General features: G+C 39.5%; 1 protein-coding gene across 1 annotated transcript in view; it reads left to right on the forward strand.

Moving 5' to 3' along the window:
* LOC109485177 (peptidyl-prolyl cis-trans isomerase 6-like) overlaps positions 1-5664 on the forward strand; it is a 7300-nt gene extending 1636 nt beyond the window's left edge. The window contains exons 2-5 of the mRNA XM_019788632.1: positions 2693-2806; positions 3338-3431; positions 4584-4768; positions 5286-5664. Of these exons, the coding sequence (XP_019644191.1) occupies positions 2693-2806; positions 3338-3431; positions 4584-4768; positions 5286-5429 (537 nt within the window). The 3' untranslated portion in view covers positions 5430-5664. The remainder of the gene's footprint in view (positions 1-2692; positions 2807-3337; positions 3432-4583; positions 4769-5285) is intronic.
* Positions 5665-19716: the final 14052 nt, after the last annotated feature.

A 19716-nucleotide genomic window follows, 5' to 3' on the forward strand; every position in this document is an offset into this window, starting at 1 on the left:
TCTTCTCTCTCTCTCTCTCTCTACTATATATATATATATATATATATAGAGAGAGACAGAGAGAGAGAGAGACACACAGAGAGAGAGAGACAGACAGGCCAGAAAGGTAACACTTGCAAGCACATGCAGTATGTTTACCTTCACATGGTCTCACCTATTAAACATTCCTATGTTTGTTGGCTGGGTAAGGATGGGTAGACGAATATTCTGCATTTCCTCATATTGGGTACTTTTATGAAGACTTATATACTACTACATATATAGTGTCATGTTCACTGAGGAGTGAATTTCCTACTTGGGATAGGAATGGAATTATTCTGTATTTGATCATATTGCAGTCGTTCATACATTTACTAATGATAAGTGCCATATTCACTGTGGAGTTTGGATGTACTTATAGCTCCTAGTCTTCTATTATTACGAACATTTTAGGAAAATAGTACTGAGGATGAAGCGGGCACACACACACTTGTAATCTTACCATCTTATCGTACACACCTAGTAATTAAGAACAAAGATTGAAGCATGGTCAAGTAGAATGTGAATCTTCTCGGTAGCTTTAATTACAAAAATTAAATGCTATTCTTGTTTCACAAAGTTAAAAAACGGATGTAGGTTGAAATAACAATAATGATAATAACAAGTTTATTATTAGCTATAGTGTAAACAAATGACAGAAGACTAATTGCAAGTACATGTAACACACATAATGTACTTACTTGTACTTGTACATAATGGAAAATACAATGATATCAAGAACCAAGGACATTATACAGTATACTGTATAATTATAATATACTGTGTAATATTGTATAATGTCCTTGCAAGAACTAATTTCAACGGTACACTTTTATACTACTTGCAATATACATTTATATATATATATCAAGCCAGTTTTGTTCAGTTTTCCTTCTTCTTTCATTGCCTTTGAAGCAGTAGAAAATAAATTTACCCTAATTTACTTCTAAAATATGTGGATTGTTTTAGAAGAGTAAATGGATGTTTTGTATTTATACTAGCAAAACAATTTGAATATCTATTGTTGTGTCAAAATTTGGTAACTATACATGGCTTGTACAAACGAAATTAAACATATGTATTGACTAAACTATACATGACTTATATTTACTATGAACCTATACATGTATATTGAATTAGCTACATGACTTACATATACTATGAAACTATACATGTATATTGAATAAGCTATACATGACTTACATATACTATGAAACTATATATGTATATCAAATAAGCTATACATGACTTACATATACTATGAAACTATATATAGAAATTGAATTTATACACACACAAAAAAATGGAAATTGTACAAGGGTTTCTAGAAATGGTCATTGAGTTGTATCCTTCTGTGGGTAGTTGGGTCCAGCTCTCTGGTTCTTCCTTAAGTCAGTTTCTCATGGGCCAAGCTCTACTTCCTTCTCTAGGAGAGGTCCCATCTTAAGGATAGAAATAATGTAACAGGGAAGTATAAAGATTTGGAATTTCAAAGCTGAGAAGAAACATAGATCAAAGAAATTATAGATGAATTAGTAAAAAAAAAAGATTATCATGTGCACACTTTGCTCTTGACACCATTGTTTATCTATTATAATTTTGTACTACTGAATAAATGGAACAAGAGTAATATTCAGATGGAACAACATCGTCTATCCACAGAACCTTTGCCAAACTCTGTTTAAATTTCTGACAAACAGAATCTCAACCCGGTATTATGTTTTTTATGGCATCATTATGGTTTTATTTAAGCTTTTAGGCTGTGTGATAGAAAATGTACTATAGCAGTGAGTTACCAGTGTTACCATATTTGGGTATGAGTCATCAGAATGGCATGTAGAGCAGGCAACCAATAGGCATGCAGCTTTCCTCTACTCTCCTTGCTGATTGGCTGTTCGGATCTGATTGGGTTAACTCAATTAGCACCTGTACAAAGCCATACTATGAACTTTATTCCAGTGTCTTGGTAGGTATGTCAAGCTTTCCTGCTCCAGAATTGGAATGCGGGGCATATCTTGAAAATCAACAGTTTGCATTATGCAATTAAAAATCCCAACCAATAATGTAAGGGATAGCTATCCAACTATTGACACTTCATACTATAGTTATGTCAATGTAAAGAATTATTCAAGCTTTTCCCTTGTATTTCTCCTTCTTTCCCTGCCATGTCGTGAAATGTGGTGAAGTCATGCTGAATTTGCTCCAAAGCAAATGTCGGCCTTTCTAGTTCTATTAGCGTTCTATCTCGATGACACGCCCCCCTCCCCACTGTACATGATGTAATGAAGGGACATGATGTAATCGATAAATCCACAGGAAAAAAACGCCAAAATGTTCTGCCCAAAAGGATCCTACCCCAATATTTTAACATTTTTGTGGGTATCCATCTCGCTAAACTCGATATAGTGCGAGGTTTGGTGCCAGTACTTATCACGTACGTAGAATGTAAACATTTATGTCGGACAAAATGTGCCAAGGTTCGATGTCTTATGTACCGATCTACCAGCTTGGCGTTTTTACAGTAAGTCTAGTAAGGGAAATATTGGTGATTTATACATGTTTGGAGAAGAAGAAGAAGAGGAAACTGAGCAAAAACATGGCTTTCCTTCCATAAACATGATACGGGTTTTGTTATTGCAGTTGTTGTTAAAAGTGACATCTTCGGTACACACAGGTATGGTTTGACATCACCGTCGGAGGCGAGAAGCTCGGCCGTGTCGAGATCGGACTTTTCGGCAAGATCGTCCCAAAAACTGTCCGCAACTTCGCGACGCTGGCGAAGAGAGAGGTGGGTTATAGTTAGGATAGAAAACATGACACGTAACCATTCAGAGTTGGGAAGTCTACGGAGCTTGCTCTGTTATCATTAAATGATGTAAATATGTATATAATATATTATATTATATATTATATTATTCTTGACCCTTACCTCTTGATGACCTCAATGAAAAGCGGCCTGTAGGCCGATATGAGAGTCCTACGCATAACTGTTGTTGAAAACTACACAAATTACAGAAAAAGTGGGATCCTTGGTCTTCCTCTGTCTTCAAAAAAGAAGTCAAACTACATTGTATGATCTGTATAAGTGTATCTTAGCAACATACAGCCCTTTATGATGTACAGATAAAGAACACTTGATTTCAGGCATGAGCTCTCTTTTACATTTTATGGGGATGGGGATATTGCATTGCAATTGCAATTAGTAAAGTTACGCTTTCTTATGTAAGTAATATGTTATCCCTACATGTCATGATAAACATACAGTTATCTGTTTTTGTTGTTAATGGGAATATACCATGACTCTACGGTGATCCTACAGAAACCAGAAGGCTACAAGGGATGTATATTCCACCGAGTCATGAAGGGTTTCATGATCCAGGGAGGCGACTTCACACACGGGGACGGTACAGGCGGTGAGTGCAACCATCCTACTTAAAGGCGCATTATGTAACATTGCGACGATATAAAACAAGACTGGCAATGAAAACATGCATTGCCATGGCGACGGTGGTTGCTGTTAGGGTTATTGTTTGAATGGCACTGCCATCATTTTATGATTTTGGGGAAGACTTGGTACTTGTTAAAGTGTAGACAGATACAGTACACTCCTCCCCTGAGTGTATAGTGAACGAGCTCCGGGGTCACAGAAAGTAGGGCCATCTGGGGCAGAGAGGCCTTCCCAAGGGTTTCCAGGAATGTGGGCATAGATGCGGGTCAGAGACATTCCTATGGACATTCCATTCCTGTGGAAAAAATGCCTGTACCATTCCTAGAATTCTTGCAAACTGCACACAATACTGTACCATTAGGCTCCTCCCTGAGACGTCGCCAAAAAGTATCCTTTTTGTTGTACGCGGCCATGAACATTCGGTATCAAGTTATGCGGAAATAGTCGTTTGAAGCCAAAAGTTGCCTATGCGCTGAGGCGACCGCCGCTTTGGGCTCCAGACGTGGTCGGCGGCCCCTGGCCTGACCCAGACAGATGACGTATTACTGCGTCTGCATTCTTATGTAATGTGGGCGATGACGTCATCCCTTCCTGTCCAATAGACGCCCATAACAAATAGTAAATTTTCTGGTCATTTCTATGCAAAGTAAGCGCAAGAATTCCACCATAAGTTCCATTCAGGAAGTGGAGGTGCCAACTATGATAACACCTTTGTGTTTCTATAAGCTGGAAACACAGCTGTCAGCCATGCTTGTAAAAATGTTTATACTGTATCCTGGTACTTTCTATATCCGTCGTAGGAACCATAAAAATAATGAGCCGAATAATTATACAAGCGTATGGATGTAGAGTAAATATATATAATGTATATGTATATGTATAATATGTATATGAATATCTATATCTATAGCATATGAGTATTTATAAATCTCTCTCTATATATATATATATATATATATATATATATTTAAGAGAGAGATATTTATAAATACTCATATGCTATAGATATAGATATTCATATACATATTATACATATACATTATATATATATATATACCCTTTATACATGGGGTACACTTTTAAACAACGTCTCCACCTGTCCGCTCCTCTACCACAGGGTACAGCATCTATGGCGGCCATTTTGAGGACGAGAACTTTGAGCTGCAGCACTACGGCGCCGGGTGGCTGAGCATGGCGAACGCTGGCCAGGACACTAACGGCTCCCAGTTCTTCATCACCACCGTTAAAACGTCATGGCTGGACGGCAAACACGTCGTCTTCGGAAAGGTTCTCAAAGGCATGGTAAGGACGTCTTCTTACAGTCTTCTTACAGGCGTCTTCTTACAGGCGTCTTCTTACAGGCATCCAATGCAATTTCAGGTCTGCAAAAAAGTCAACTTTCTGGTCATTCGTTTAATGTAGTAAATTGAATCAATCCTATTCCATAACATACTGATTGCGAAAATGCTATACTGCTGACGGGAAGGGTTGCTTGTTTTGTATCATAGGCTGGGTCTAGCCATTTATGGGCGGTACCCAAGTAAATGATGACGAAAACGTGATGAAAATGGTAGATAAATGTCAGAATCTAGAATATTTCTGTTTTGTCGCCCTGATGCTGTGATAAAGTGCGGCGACGGTCAGTTCACGTGAGTGACGTAAACTCAGGAATTCTATTCTAATATCAGAAATGTAAGGGCATCTCCCCATTAAAACAAAACACATCGTCTATGCACCATATACATTTTGATGGGAGAACATGTAAATTTTCTCACTAAGAAGGAGAAAATATATAAAATCACCTGCTCCTATTTTTCAGGATGTTGTAAGGAAAATAGAAGAGGTTGAAACATCGGACAACAACAGACCCCTGAAGGAGGTGAAAATCTCGGACGTGGGACACGAGGATGTGTGGAGTCCATTCGTGGTGCTACAGGAGGCCGCTATAGAGGCTACCATGTAGACCAGCACATAGGGATCATGTAGTCATTTATAACAACCTCCGGAAAGGAGATATTCCGGAGTGGTACTGTTTTCACAGTTTTCATGTTCGCAGCTGTTTCTCGCGGTTTGGTGGACGAATTTTTTGGGGACTCGGTATACGTCTTGCTATTAGACTGTACATGATGCACGTTCTTTGGTTTGTATTGTATATGTGTTTTCGTGCGTGAAAATGAAACCTTTTGGCGGCCCCCGGACACCCCTTTCAGTGTGGAAATGGTTTTGCAGGCTTGCCTTGGCTGTTGTTTAGGTATTTTTGGGTTGTTCCATTTTTTTCTAGGCGTCTGACAGAGGGGTGTACATACTTCCGGGTTGAACGAACGTAAAATTATGTGGAAATACACCATAAATCCGCAAATAGATGTATATTTTCCCCCGAAGTTCTTTGAATTGAGCATATTTTCACTAAATGCAATCGTGGAAAACAGCGTTTTAGCGCATATTTAAAAAAAAGAAGAAAAAAAAATGTTTCCGTGCGCGCGGTTACGGGAGCATGGTATCTTCCCATATATGCAAACATACTTCATAAATATATGCAATATTTATGCATATGATATATGAAAAAAAACTTGCATACGTGCGTACATTACTTACATTAAACCCACACATCTTGTAAACCCTTGTATAACCATGTGCCATCAGCCATTCACTCCTACATATCTTGCCCACCGGGTTGTGTACATTTTGTGTAGATGTCGGTGTTACCAGTGTTATACGGGGTTTGTTATGATGGACTGGTGAGTACGTTCATGATTCGTAATAAAATTACTGGACGGTATCTGGACCGTTGCGTGTGCCAAAATGTATATCCAACCGCTAACACAACCTGGAACGCTAAATCGAACACATCAAACTTAACACCATCAACTACACATAACAAACAACATGAAAATACAATAAACAACCCGGAGGTATGAAATCTCAGATTTTCTTTATGTATGGGGTTAAATTAAAAATGTGTGCGCAGTCAAAGATATGGTTGTTTCGGTTGTATTTCTCTGTACTTGGGCACGTGGTGTGCCATTATGATGATGCACGTTGTTTTCGTTTTACCGCAGCAGTTTTCATATTGAAGTAAATGCATATTTTAGAAACACCCCTATTTCTATAATCCTGTGGAATAGACCGTAGTTTAGTAGCTGTGTGGTATGCGAGGTTTTATAAGCAGATATTAGGCGGCTATTGTGTATAATTGTTTGGATTGTGACTTGTTTGTGGCTGTGGTTGTGACTGGTTTGTGCTCTCCAACAGAGGTTTGGATTTGGGGTTATTGTCTTCGTCAGAAGGACTATGAAATTGTCTCGCCGCATTGTGGGAACTGCGGATTTTGCGATATAACTCTGGCAGGCATGATTCGACGTCCATGATTTTTGGCAGGCAGATTACCGTTGTTGAGGCCGAAGTCAAGTGCAAGTTTCGGCTTCGTGGGGGGTCCGTGCGTCATGTTAGTGCACCTTTTGTGTTTGTGGCTTGTTAGCAAAATAACTCAAGTATTTGTAAAATGTTGCTTATAATTTTTGGTAGACAGATTACTATTGTTGGGACCAAGGTTAAGTTCGTTAATGGGCTTTGTGGGGGGTTCCGTTGTCACTGTAGCGGACCTTTTGTGTTTAGAAATCCCCCACAACCTCTGCTTGGAGACAGCCGACAGCTGGATATAGCCGGGAACCCCATAATGAATGAATGAATGAATGAATGAATGAATGAATGAATTTACCTATTTAAAATCAGTTCTGTCATGGCTTAAACATTCATGTCTTCGTTGCAGATGATTAAAAGATGATTAAAATAATAGATATATAATACACATAGATATATTTCGCGAACAGTACGACATACATGCGGGCCTAATTCTTTCATCACATAAGTCACTAATTTTTTCCTTGTTCAAGTTCTCTGAAGGGTTGTGTTGAGAACAATATTGCTATTCATTCGTTTAACAGTCGGGTTAGGTATGGTATGGTAGAGTTTTGGTATCTATTTGTCCTACACTTCACAGTTCTCAGTTTGTTAGCATTTCGAGTGTTCCTGCCATGCTCCTCGCTTCCTCTCGGTGGGAGGAGGTCAGGGTTGATCTTAGAAGCAAATTTCCGGCATAAGTCCGTGCGTCGGCTGCTGAGTGACTGTAGGCCTGTAGTGTGCAAGGCTGAGTTGTAGTCCACGTACTGACCCCTCAGGATGGTGCGCAGTGCCCTCTTCTGTATCCTCTCCAAGCGAGCTGACTGGGAACTAGTGAGTCCTGGGTGCCATACAGGGGCACAGTACTCTACTACAGGTCTCACGTATGACTTGTAGACCTGCAGTAAGTCATTCAAAGGGAGGTTAAAGTGTTTCAGTCTCCTTAATAGAAACAGCCGGCCGTTTGCTTTGTTGAGCATCTTGGTTACGTTTGTTTCCCACTTCAGGTTAGCCTGGAGCCAGACTCCCAGGAGACATGCAACTGCCACACTTTCAAGTTCTGAACCGTAAATGTTGAGTGACGGCGGTGCAGGGGGAATCCTCAAAAAGCAAATAGTCATAATCTTACACTTGTCACCATTCAGAAGCATGTAATTGTCCTTGGACCACTGACCGAACTTATCTAGCTCTTCTTGCATGATGGAACGTTCAAGGCGATGCCTTGATTCTGTCATTGTTAAGTCGTCTACGTATATATTAATGGGATGGGATCAAATGACGTTACATTGAGGGATTGTACTATAAGTTCAGCAGGGGGAGGATAGGTTGGACATGTGACAGGTTATTTATTTTCTACGGCCACACCAAGTAATTGCTATGGATGACGTCCACTGGAGACCTTAAATTTAATGTGAAAGCGCAATAAAAATATGAAGGGCTGAAAAAGGAGATGGAATTTGGAATATACTAATACTGTAGAAATACAAATGTTTTGACACAAGTCACACAAGTTGAATAAAAGAACGCAGTGTAACAAGAAACAAGTCTTCTATTCGTCATAAAGATGAATCAACAAAACAGCAGTAGTCGCCCTGTTCTGATTCTTCCCTTTATCACATCTTCTCTTATTATATTTTGCGACACTGTCGTGACACTTTCATCATAATACAGTAAGAAGAATTTCTTGTAAGTTTTTTTTCCAGTAACAGTCCAAAATCAAATAACGTTGGGTGGGGATCTAACACGGGTGACAGCCCGTCTGTAAAATCTGTGGCGAACCCCTTCAGGGTGTTCTGTAGTATAAAAAAGAGTACAGAGATTCTTTTGTACTTTAGACCAAATTGATTATTAAAAAGAGTTAAGAATACACGTTCATTTCTCTAGAACAATGTACCTCTGACGAAGACATGCGATCTCCGACCTCTAGTTTTTGGCATGTTTTAGGCTTTTTTTTCTGGAATTTTTTTTCACCCAACCCAATGAGAGTAACTGGTTTGCACCTACTACGATACCTTATCAAACAAATAATATGTAGTAAATGAAAGATATTGTTATGAAATATGACTTTGTTCATCTGTTTAGATTGTCGTGTTGTTGATCATATGTATTTGCAAAATATAAAAGTTCACGGAGAATTGTCGCCTATGAACACTTTTTTGACCATTTTTGGACAAAAAACATACATTTTGTGACCTGGAGCCATGGTATTAAATCTTACCTGAAATTCGGTATGTTATTAAAGCTTTTGACAAAGTGTAAAATAGTGTAAACGATGGCCTGTTGGCTATTAAAGAAAAGTGCATTTTCGGCTCCTGTTCCCTAATATTAAATCCGAATGACCTGAAATTGGGACAAGATTAATGCATATATGCAAAAACTTGCACACGTGAGTACATTACCTACATTAAACCCACACAACTTGTAAACCCTTGTATAACCATGTGCCATCAGCCATTCATCCTACATATCTTGCCCACCGGGTTGTGTACATTTTGTTTACCAGTATTACGTTATTCGTAATAAAATAACTGGACCGTATCTGGACACAGAACATGTGCCAAAATTTATATCCAACACCTAACACAACCCGGAACGCTAAATCGAACACATCAAACTTAACACTATAACTACACATAGCAAACAACATATAGAAATACAATAAACAACCCGGAGGCATAAAGTCTCAGATTTTCCTTGTTTAATTTATGGCTTTCTAAATTCAAATTACAGTATTTTGCGTGTAAAGATCCTCTCCTTTGTCATACTTCATTTCAACATGTCCTCATTAATTATGCAAATGACCTGTACATTAACATAATATATATAATAGTGATGTTAACCTATAAGTAACTTACATATGTCACAAGGTATGAAATTGCCATCATTCACTAATACTGAATCACATAATTTTCTCATTAATTATACAAATTAGGTCATCATTTGCATAATTGGTATCTGTTGATGTTCCGCCAGCCATAGATTAAATAGATTACATGTATAAAAGTAATATCATATAAGACACTGTAATTAGAGAATTTCCTCCTTTATGATACAAATTAGGTCGTCATTTGCATAATTTGTACATCTCTCTCTCAGCTACCTACATACCAAAAATGATGAGAATACGTTGTTCCTATCTGAACTTATCGGCTTTCAAAGATTTTGCCCCTGCAGTTCCAGAACAAGCTGCCTGGGGAACAAAACTCACACTAATCATTCCTGACAGAAAAAGCTATCTGTCACCAAAAATCCAAGTCCATAGCATGTTCAGGACAAAAGATACAATACCGGAAATTTTGCTGCAGTACCAATGTCATCCAATAGGAGGCCCATAGTTGACCTTGACCTTTGTCTTCCTACGACCTACCAACATACCAAATATCATCACAATCCATAAAGGCGTTCTGAAGTTATGCTGACTACAAATGTGCGGAAACACAAACAAACAAACAAACACACACACACACAGACAGACACACAGACAGACACATATACAGACAGACACACATAAAGACACAAACACGCCAAAAAATACCTCCATTTTTCATGGAGGTAATAAAAGCGGCCATTCTATTAATTGCATCACTGCAGCTAAAGCAGAGACTTTGCTGCCGAGCATGAACGTTCATGCAATTAATAGAATGGCCGCTATGAGCGCCATTTCATCAGGCTATCGGCAAGCCAGCGACAACCCAGTGGGATGTCGACGATGTCGTATTCAATCCATGATCCTGGAATCAACGTCGTATGTTTCAAGTCGTAGCCACCACCAAGCGCTCAAGGTCATCCGCTACGTGTCACCATAACCGTGAACTACTGGCTTAGTTAAAGTTAGACTTACAAGAGCTGGTACATGCAATTACAATTTATGGCCAGTGTCTGATTTCACTGGTCACTTGGTCAAGAGAAGCGGCATGGTCATGGTCATCGTCATTCACCCCTAACGTGTTCTTCAGATCAGCTTGTTGTCGTCAAATTGGGATGAATTGCAAAGGTCAGATTGTAGAGTGTCAGAGAGGAGCGATCTGGTAGACATGTCTGTTTGACGAACCTGGCACAAATTGGAACCAGGCAAAGCAGCAGAAATGTCAAAGGTCGGTCAGAAAAAGGGCATCTGACGATAATATCAGATGGACTCGGTAGAGACTGTAAAAGCTTTATATATATGAAGGTGTTTCTTTGCGTTCTCATGCTCGAGTATGAACCTGCTATAGAGCCGGCGTTTCTTTATCAACTAAACGGCAATGCTGAAATTGTTATGCGCTGGAATTGCTAGATAAACGAGGATTTAACAGCTCAAGTACCTTGGGATCTTTCGGCCTAATGCATGATTGTTGGATCGCTTTCAACTGGGGCATTGCGGCCGTGACTAAGGGTTATCAGTTAATGTGACGATGGGTATGTGTGAGGGAGATACCCATAACAGAAATCGGGGTCGTGACTTTAGAATCCACGCTGATTACCATGGATGGACGTCCACCTATTCACAGACGATCTTCTCCAAACTTTTCGCTTTCACGGATAACCAGCATTGATAATCGGTTCGGTTTGGTTTCGCCTGACCGGGAAGGGCTGGGTCCACTTTACCTCGCTTGTCCTCGGCGCCAAATTCAGAGGTGCCCCCCCCCCCTCGGGCTTACGTTACACTCAGCAATCGTGCAGCTACACAACCTACAGGTGCACAGAGCGGGGCGTGTGAGGCAAACTCGTGACCTCTGTCCACGGACAGACGGAGGTACAACAGAGACAGACACTGACAGTCGCGTGCATGGAGTCACCGCCGTTTATACGCCAATATATCTCCCGACATGCAAGTCAGGTGCGCCGGAAAAACGCCATTTGCCATGGTCATCTTTTTAAGAATACCCACCAAACTACAGTCTAGAAAGAATGGTTTTTAAATGTATTGAAATCGTTAGCTGTACATTATGGTTTTAATTTCTTCAACGACTGTTACATGTTGCCACCGAAGAAAATTCCCGATCTTATCTCTGATTCCTGTGCACGTGAGATGTCACCTCAGATTTTATAGTCACTGTCGCAAAGTTTAGCATCTTTTACTGGTTGGCGGGATCAAGAAACAGGAGGCCAGTGAGAGAAATGATTGCCTGAAAATTTCCCATTAGGCCACACCGACTTAATTTTATGGATGACATCCTCTGAAGACCCCCAAACTAGTGCGCGCGGGCGAATAAAAAAATATTCCGGCCAAAAATAAAAATGCTACTAAATCAGGAATACCAAGCTGGTATTGTGAATTTGCGACAGTACATATCGACGTATACGACAAACCGGCACATGCTGGCTTTTTGTGGAATGTATGAATCGGCACTATACGTATGTACTGAGTTCTTGAGTCGTATAGCTGCGGTAGCCTGGGTGCCATCCTCCAGAGTTACCACCGGCTGTCGCTACCTACCATGAACTACCAAGGTCTGGACTTAGGCCAGGTGTAAAAACCGAAAGGGGCGAGAAGGTCACAACCGGGAATCGAACCCGAGTTGTCCGCTTGGCGGTCACCAACGCTAACCACTACACTAAAAGGTCGCACGACCATTTAGCATGGTCAGTTAGCACTGTTACACAGGGCCAGAGCCTCGGAGGACGTGATCTTTTTTTCTTTTTTAGAACAGGCAAAAATCAATGCGCGCGCGGATGTCATCCATGAAATTAAGGCTTGTGGCCTTACCAGTATCCGGCTTCTTCAAATTATTAGAATATACTATACACTGCCCATCATTTGATTGTTACTCAAACAAATGGATACATTTTTTTTTAATTTTGTTGCTTGAGGCTTCATCTAAACTTCGTCAATGCATCTTGATTATACTTCAAGAAGGTAATATACATATCGAGTTACTCTTCCAGTCCTGAACCGGTCAGGATTTAATTTGTCAACCGTGCGAAATCGTCTGAGAGAACTCGAACCGTTCCCTGTGTCCCCGGAAAGGGTTGAATTGATTAGTTTTTTTAGGCGGCAAATTTCAATTTTTACCAGTGAATTACGGGCTAACCGTGATAACTGGAACAAATTTTAACCAAACCGACACCAATGTTTGACGTCTATTTGCCCCGTGCCGCATGTGCAGATTGTGCTTTGTGTAATAGTAATAAAGAAAAATTAAACAAGATGTATGAAATCTGACTAAAATCTGTATAGCAATGTGACGTTAGAGCATGCAATAATTCGACAGATCGCTCACTAAGTCTCCGACATTTGTTCTTTCTCAGCTTGCAAATTGAAGTTAAGAGTGTAAGGAAGGCTATAAATTACTCCCACGTTTCAAAGGAAGTTTTAAAAGCCAAGGGTTCTTGAACTTCCCAAACGTCTCAGTGTTTTCCCCCAGAGTTCCTTGTGCCCAAGGCATATGTAGAAGGATAATTATACCACTTGGTGTCGTTTTCAGGGTCAGACTGGCGACATTTGTACGCGTGAGGAAGGTCGTGGGACGTATGAAGGGCGTGCAGAGGTTACGCCAGGGGTCAGGACTGACACGAAAAAGCTGACGAAATCCCATTATTTCATCTCCGGACGAGGCTTTGATCAATGACTTCGAACAGAAATCTAGGTCACGTCACGACAGCCAGACACTAACACTCACACAGCCACTCCGTCAGTCGTAGGTAAACTTCGTTCTGTAAAATGAACATAGCATCCAATGCAATTTCGTGGTGGCAAAACAACAAAAATATTCTGGATGAGGAAATCTGCGTGATATTGACATTTACTGATATTTCTTAAAACGTTTTCATAATCATTTCATACTTGATGTGTTATAAATAGCCCGAAAACAAGCTATATGAGGAGTCTCTTTATTTTTTTTGGCATCAGCAATAAGTAGATAGAACCAGCACCTACAGAAACAGCACGACACGCATCCGTTTTTCGTCATGTGTTTCCTGACATCGCATTTTTGTCTCACAGATATCAGAATACTACGGGATAGGGTTGAATCAACTTACTACATTAAAAATGGTCAGCTAATTGACTTAAAAAATCATGTTTTACTTCCCTGAAATTGCATTACATTTAAAGTAAAAGTAACATCTTTCTCTGTATTTTCTATACTGAAACTTTTACACATTTAAACATCAGACTGGTTACAGCTTTTCCATCGGAAGTTTTACCTGCACGTCACGCGTTTTGATTCTAGGCCCACTGGAGCTTCCGATTTTCGCAGTGTCTTTTTGAAACCCTCCTTCAATGTATGCCTGGTCAGGCCTTGACCTGGTTGTGATCTTTGAAGTTTTGTCTTCCGTTAAAGATGCAACTTAAAGAAGTCGTCACTCAAGAATACACCTGAGTGATAGGTACTGCTCGGTACACATGAAAGAACAGGTGCTAAGGAAAAGAGTTGTCTGTCGACATCACCCTTTTACCCGCCGGTCGCGCTTTGGGATGTCTGTTCTTGACCAAGAGCGTGTTTCCCGCACTTCTCCCGCGCCGTCCGCTGCCAGTGTCCTTACGTATCACGTGTCGTGTAGAAACCTTGCCTAAAATTAGCCATAGGCGATGTATTCTGGGAACGTGTCTAAACTTGGCTCCACAATCTTTCCCACAGCAGTTGTCGCCCATTTGTAACAGTTAACCCTCTTTGTTTCTCTAGAATGAAAAGATCCACAGTCTCAATCAGATCCAAGTTCATAAATTCATGCTAATAACGGTGTAATCTTAAAGATGTATTATGTATTATAAGGGCGACACAGGGAAATTTTGTGGTCATTTCTTTACAAAGTAGTCAACCCTACTCTATTGCAAATAAGTGCCATTCAGAAGTAGAGGTGTCAAAATATGACGCCTTGCGAGTGGGTTAAACACAGCTGTCCATGTTCATTCTGGTAGTTTGTGGTGGCACCATGAACTGAGTGCGCCTCGTGTGGGCTGTTTCAGGAACAACCATAAATGTCATAAAGATGAATGCCATTTTGTAGTTGACTGCACATTATATAGAAATGAGAGGGATTCCCCTAATACTTATGTAATAGATAAGTTCCCAATCTTTAGGCATTTATATAGAATAGAAAAATTCGAATTCCTCATGAAACTTGACAAACCATGTATCATTAGCTCAATATGTTCGTACATCTTTAACTGCGTCAAGAAACGAGAAGAAGCTGAACCTGTAAATAGTAGATCACATTAGTATATATAGTATGTAAGTGTCATTACTGTATTCTTTTCCCTGTTTACCCATGACCTGTACTTAGCTTGTTAGAGCACAAACGTACAATAAAGGTCTTTCATTCATAAATGCGAGATAGGTGCACAAATAAGTTGAAAAATGGAAGTAAATTATAATCACATGAATATTTCTTTGAATAAAATATTACAATTTGTGGTGAAAAATGTTACATAATGCCCTTTAACGTGAGCCAGGCTTCGGGATCCGGGGGGCGACTGGAAAGGGTAGAAATTGGGCATGCCAGGGGAGTTGGTCTGCTAGAGAGCCGCCTCCCGAAGCCTGGTAGAGGCTATAGTTGTACATCTGCAGTCTGAATTTTACCAGTAATAAGATGTGAACTCTGCACATCTCCCTGTGAGCGGAGATATACATATACAAGTGGGCAAAAAAAATGAACGACGGTTTGTTGATTTGCAAACCAATAATTTGCATATGTCTTAAAATAATTTGCACGTGTATGATGTAAACAAAAACAGTTATTGCAGGCATCGTTACCTGTCACTGCATGACATGATGCCATACGATGACACTGAAGCGGCAACAAAAGCCAAACATCACACATTTTTGGACGGCGCCGTGTTCAAGTACAAACAAGAATTCGGAGACCTCCATGAATCATATAGAGTTTATGTAAATGTTGTTTGGGGGATTTGTTTCATTGATTATGGATATGAGGTTGTAATTAACATAATCTAGTTTAATTCATGGTATCCTAAACTCAAATTACAATATCATGCTAGTGAAACTTGCGAATTCTGTAATCATTTATATGTTGAAAACGAGATACTCTTTCTACTTGACTGTACGTTATATAAAGATGTCAGAACGCCAAGAGCTACTTAGTATTTTACATTTAGACAAGATATGCAAGAAAATGTCAAAGCAGGACATGTTTAAACTCTTGATGTCATGCAAGAACGAATGTATATAGCAGACAAACTATGTAATTACTGTATGTTTCCAAATGTTTCAAAAAGAGAGAAGAAAGGGCAACTAACAGTAGATGATAGGTAGTATATAGTATTGTTATAATGTATAAATTCCTAGCAATTAGCATTAGAATATAGCGTCCCAGTATGCAATACTCATGTTTTGCATACTGCATGGCCTCTTGTGTATTTAGCCCATCAGGGGAAGAACATGCAGTAAAGATTCATATCATATCATTAATCATGAAAATTACCTCTATATCAACTGTATATGCATACTGATAGTGATGTTAACCTTTAAGTAACTTACACATGCCACAAGGTATAAAATTCCCATCATTCACCATTAAGAAATCACAGAATTTTCATGGAGGCAATTAATGTTTCAATATCTTAGTGTTCAATATGGTTGAAGAATTGATGAATATGTTGACTTCAAGTGAAGTTTGAAGTAGCATGACTGCCGTAGTGGTCAGTTGTTTTTTTACTTAGTGGTCGCCACGTAACACGGCCGTTAGGACACTTCAAGGTTGGTTAACCACCTGAATGGTATCACCTGAATGGCATTACCACCTGTATGGTATTACCACATGCTCACCTGGGTTACAGGTTACCGAGTAGAACTGTAACAGCAACTCTTCTCCCTGAGTCAGAAACATCAGGATTGAGACCAGCCCAATTTCTCACAAGTAGTGAGGACTAACTGACCCAATTGAATAGGAGAAGCAGGGGTTACGAGGCTGGTCGGGAAAATTCCACCCCATTTTTAGACCATAATAGTTTGTTCCAATCCACTCACGCAGTGGGTTCTTTAACGTGCTTTAGCCTGTGTCTCTCCTCAAACACGGGACCTCCATTTTAACGTCCCATCCGATAAGATGCCCCAAACCGAAGCTAGGTACTCATTTTCACCTGAGTGAAGTGAGGAAAGTACCTTTCCCAAGGGAACAACGACGGGGCGCATGTTCGGACTTGTTCGGGTACGTCCGGTTCGATACCCACACGGACATAAACCGACCGGGATGACACCCGACCTAGCCCCGACACGTGAGACAACAGTACACCTGAATTGCCCATTCGTTAAGAACCATCTTCGATATGAAAGTGTTTCCAGGAGGAAACATGAGTTTTTGCTGTTGGAATGTCCACGGTTTGGGCTCAAAATTAGACGATTCGGATTTTTTAACCCATGTCAACAAATTTGACTTTTTTTCGCTTAAAGTTATAGAAACGTGGAGCTCTGACAAAACAGAAATCAACATTCCTAACTACAAATATTTTCACTTACACCGCAAAAAGAACAAACGAGCAAAACGATACTCAGGAGGCATAATATTCTTCTTTAAAGAACAATATAAATATTACGTTAAACAATTACCATCAAAATGGACAGACGTACTCTGGGTGCGAATAGATCGAAAGCTTTTAGGATTATCCAAAGACCTGTTTATTTGCTCAGTTTACATTAGCCCAAGCACATCTACAACTCACAAATATGCCGAAAACCACGTGATTGAGATTCTAGAAAAAGAAATATCAAAATTTAGCTTAGTACTGAGGGCTTTATTCTCCTCGGCGGTGATTTCAACTCCCGTCTTGGAAATTTACCTGATTTTGTCGAGGATGACGAGGACGACGATTCACACGATAGACTACCGGTCAGTTCTCAAAATCAAGACAGACAACTCTTAGATAAAGCTCCCCCTAATAAATTCGGCAGATTCCTTACCGAATTATGCATTCAAGCTAATCTTAGGATCCTTAATGGTAGAGTAGCTGGTGACTTGCAGGGCAATTTCACATGTCACCAACCAAATGGTAGTAGCACCGTAGACTTTATAATTGCCAGTCAGCCCCTATTCGAACGCATAACTCTTTTCCATCCTTTAACTCCCTTTTCCGACCACTGCATATTATCAGTTTTTCTCCGCTCTAACTCAAAATACTATTGTCAAGAAGTACAGAAAAATTCGATTTCCGAGCCTCTCCCTAGCTATAGACAGTTTCACTGGGACGAAAAATCTACCCAGGCTTTTCTCTCTTCTCTCGATCAGCCTAACGTTGCTGATAGATTACATGCTTTCTCTCTGAAATGCTCTGACGGCATAACAAACACGACACAAATCGAAAATTATGTCTACGAATTCGGCACAATTCTGAGAGAGGCAGGTAACAAATCGCTTTGTTTAAAAAAAGCCAGAAAACGCCTACACAAAAGACCACTTAAGAAATGGTATGATAAAACATGAAATGAAATGAAACGTGAATTAAAGAATTTAGCTTATCTACTAAGCAAAAATCCATCAAATCCAGAAATAAGAGGTAACTTCTTCAGGAAGAAAAAAGTATACAGAAAATTGCTAAAAAGGAAAAAATGAGAATTTCATCAACAAATTATGAACCAACTCTCCACTCTCAAAGAAAAGAATCCAAGTGCATTCTGGGATCTAATCAACAAGTTAAAACCTGAAAAGGCACAAGATAATTGCCAAATTACTGGAGAAGATTGGCTAAAACACTTTTCTAAACTTGACAAATTATCCGATGTAATACCCAACTCCGAAACTACTGTAGGTAATACCCAACAACATCCCCCAAGTCCTCCTAACCTTACCCCGGTAGACAACTCTATTTTAGACTCCCTAATAACAGTAGAAGAATTAGACAAAGCTATTGCGAACCTAAAAAATAACAAATCAAGTGGCAGTGATATGATTAAAAATGAAATGTTAAGATATGGAAAGTCGATTTTTCAGAAACCATTGCTTAATCTCTTTAACTTATGTTTACAAAATGGATACTTTCCCGAAGACTGGTCGCTGAGCCATATTGTGCCGATTCACAAATCGGGCGATACATCACTTCCAGACAATTATAGAGGAATATCTATTATAAGTTGTTTAGGAAAATTATTTTGTTCTATTCTGAATACCAGACTTACCAATTATGCAGGAGAAAACAGCCTTTTCCAACCTCAACAGGCCGGTTTCAGAAAGAATTTTAGAACAACTGACAATCTCTTTACTTTGAATACCCTAGTTAGCAAATATTTAAGTAGAAACTCACGTCTATATGCATGCTTCGTAGATTTTAGTAAAGCTTTTGATTCCGTTTGGCGAGAAGGTCTTTTACACAAACTAAATCAACTCGGGATCGGAGGCAAATTTCTCCTGACCATAAAAGATATGTACTCCAAAACTACAAATTGTATTAAAACAAAAGACGGTCTTACCGATACATTTGTAACTAACTGTGGGGTTCGACAAGGCTGTAATCTTAGTCCAACATTGTTCAATTTATTCATTAGTGATTTACCATTAGAATTTGATCATCCCTCTTGTAATCCTCCCACTCTACATAGTTTAACAGTACCCTGTCTACTATATGCTGACGATTCAGTAATATTCTCAGAGTCACAAAGTGGTTTACAATCCTCACTGTCCAGGTTAGAAGAATACTGTAAGTCTTGGAAATTGAAAGTTAATCTTAAAAAGACAAAAATTATTGTGTTCTCAAAGGGAGGTCGTTTACCAAAAGACTGTTCCTTTTCGTTTGATAATAATACAGTAGAAATAGTATCATCTTATTGTTATTTAGGCATCATTGTTAACTCAGCTGGTACATTCAAAGCCAACCACAAATACCTTTATAGTAAGGGGCTGAAAGCTTTGTTTGGAGTTAGACAATCCATTGACAAAGCCGATGCCCCATTGTCCGTTAAAAACAAGCTTTTCGACGC

This window comes from Branchiostoma belcheri, unplaced genomic scaffold (genome assembly GCF_001625305.1).
Source record: "Branchiostoma belcheri isolate BF01 breed outbred unplaced genomic scaffold, Haploidv18h27 scaffold73, whole genome shotgun sequence".
Classification (NCBI taxonomy): domain Eukaryota; kingdom Metazoa; phylum Chordata; class Leptocardii; order Amphioxiformes; family Branchiostomatidae; genus Branchiostoma; species Branchiostoma belcheri.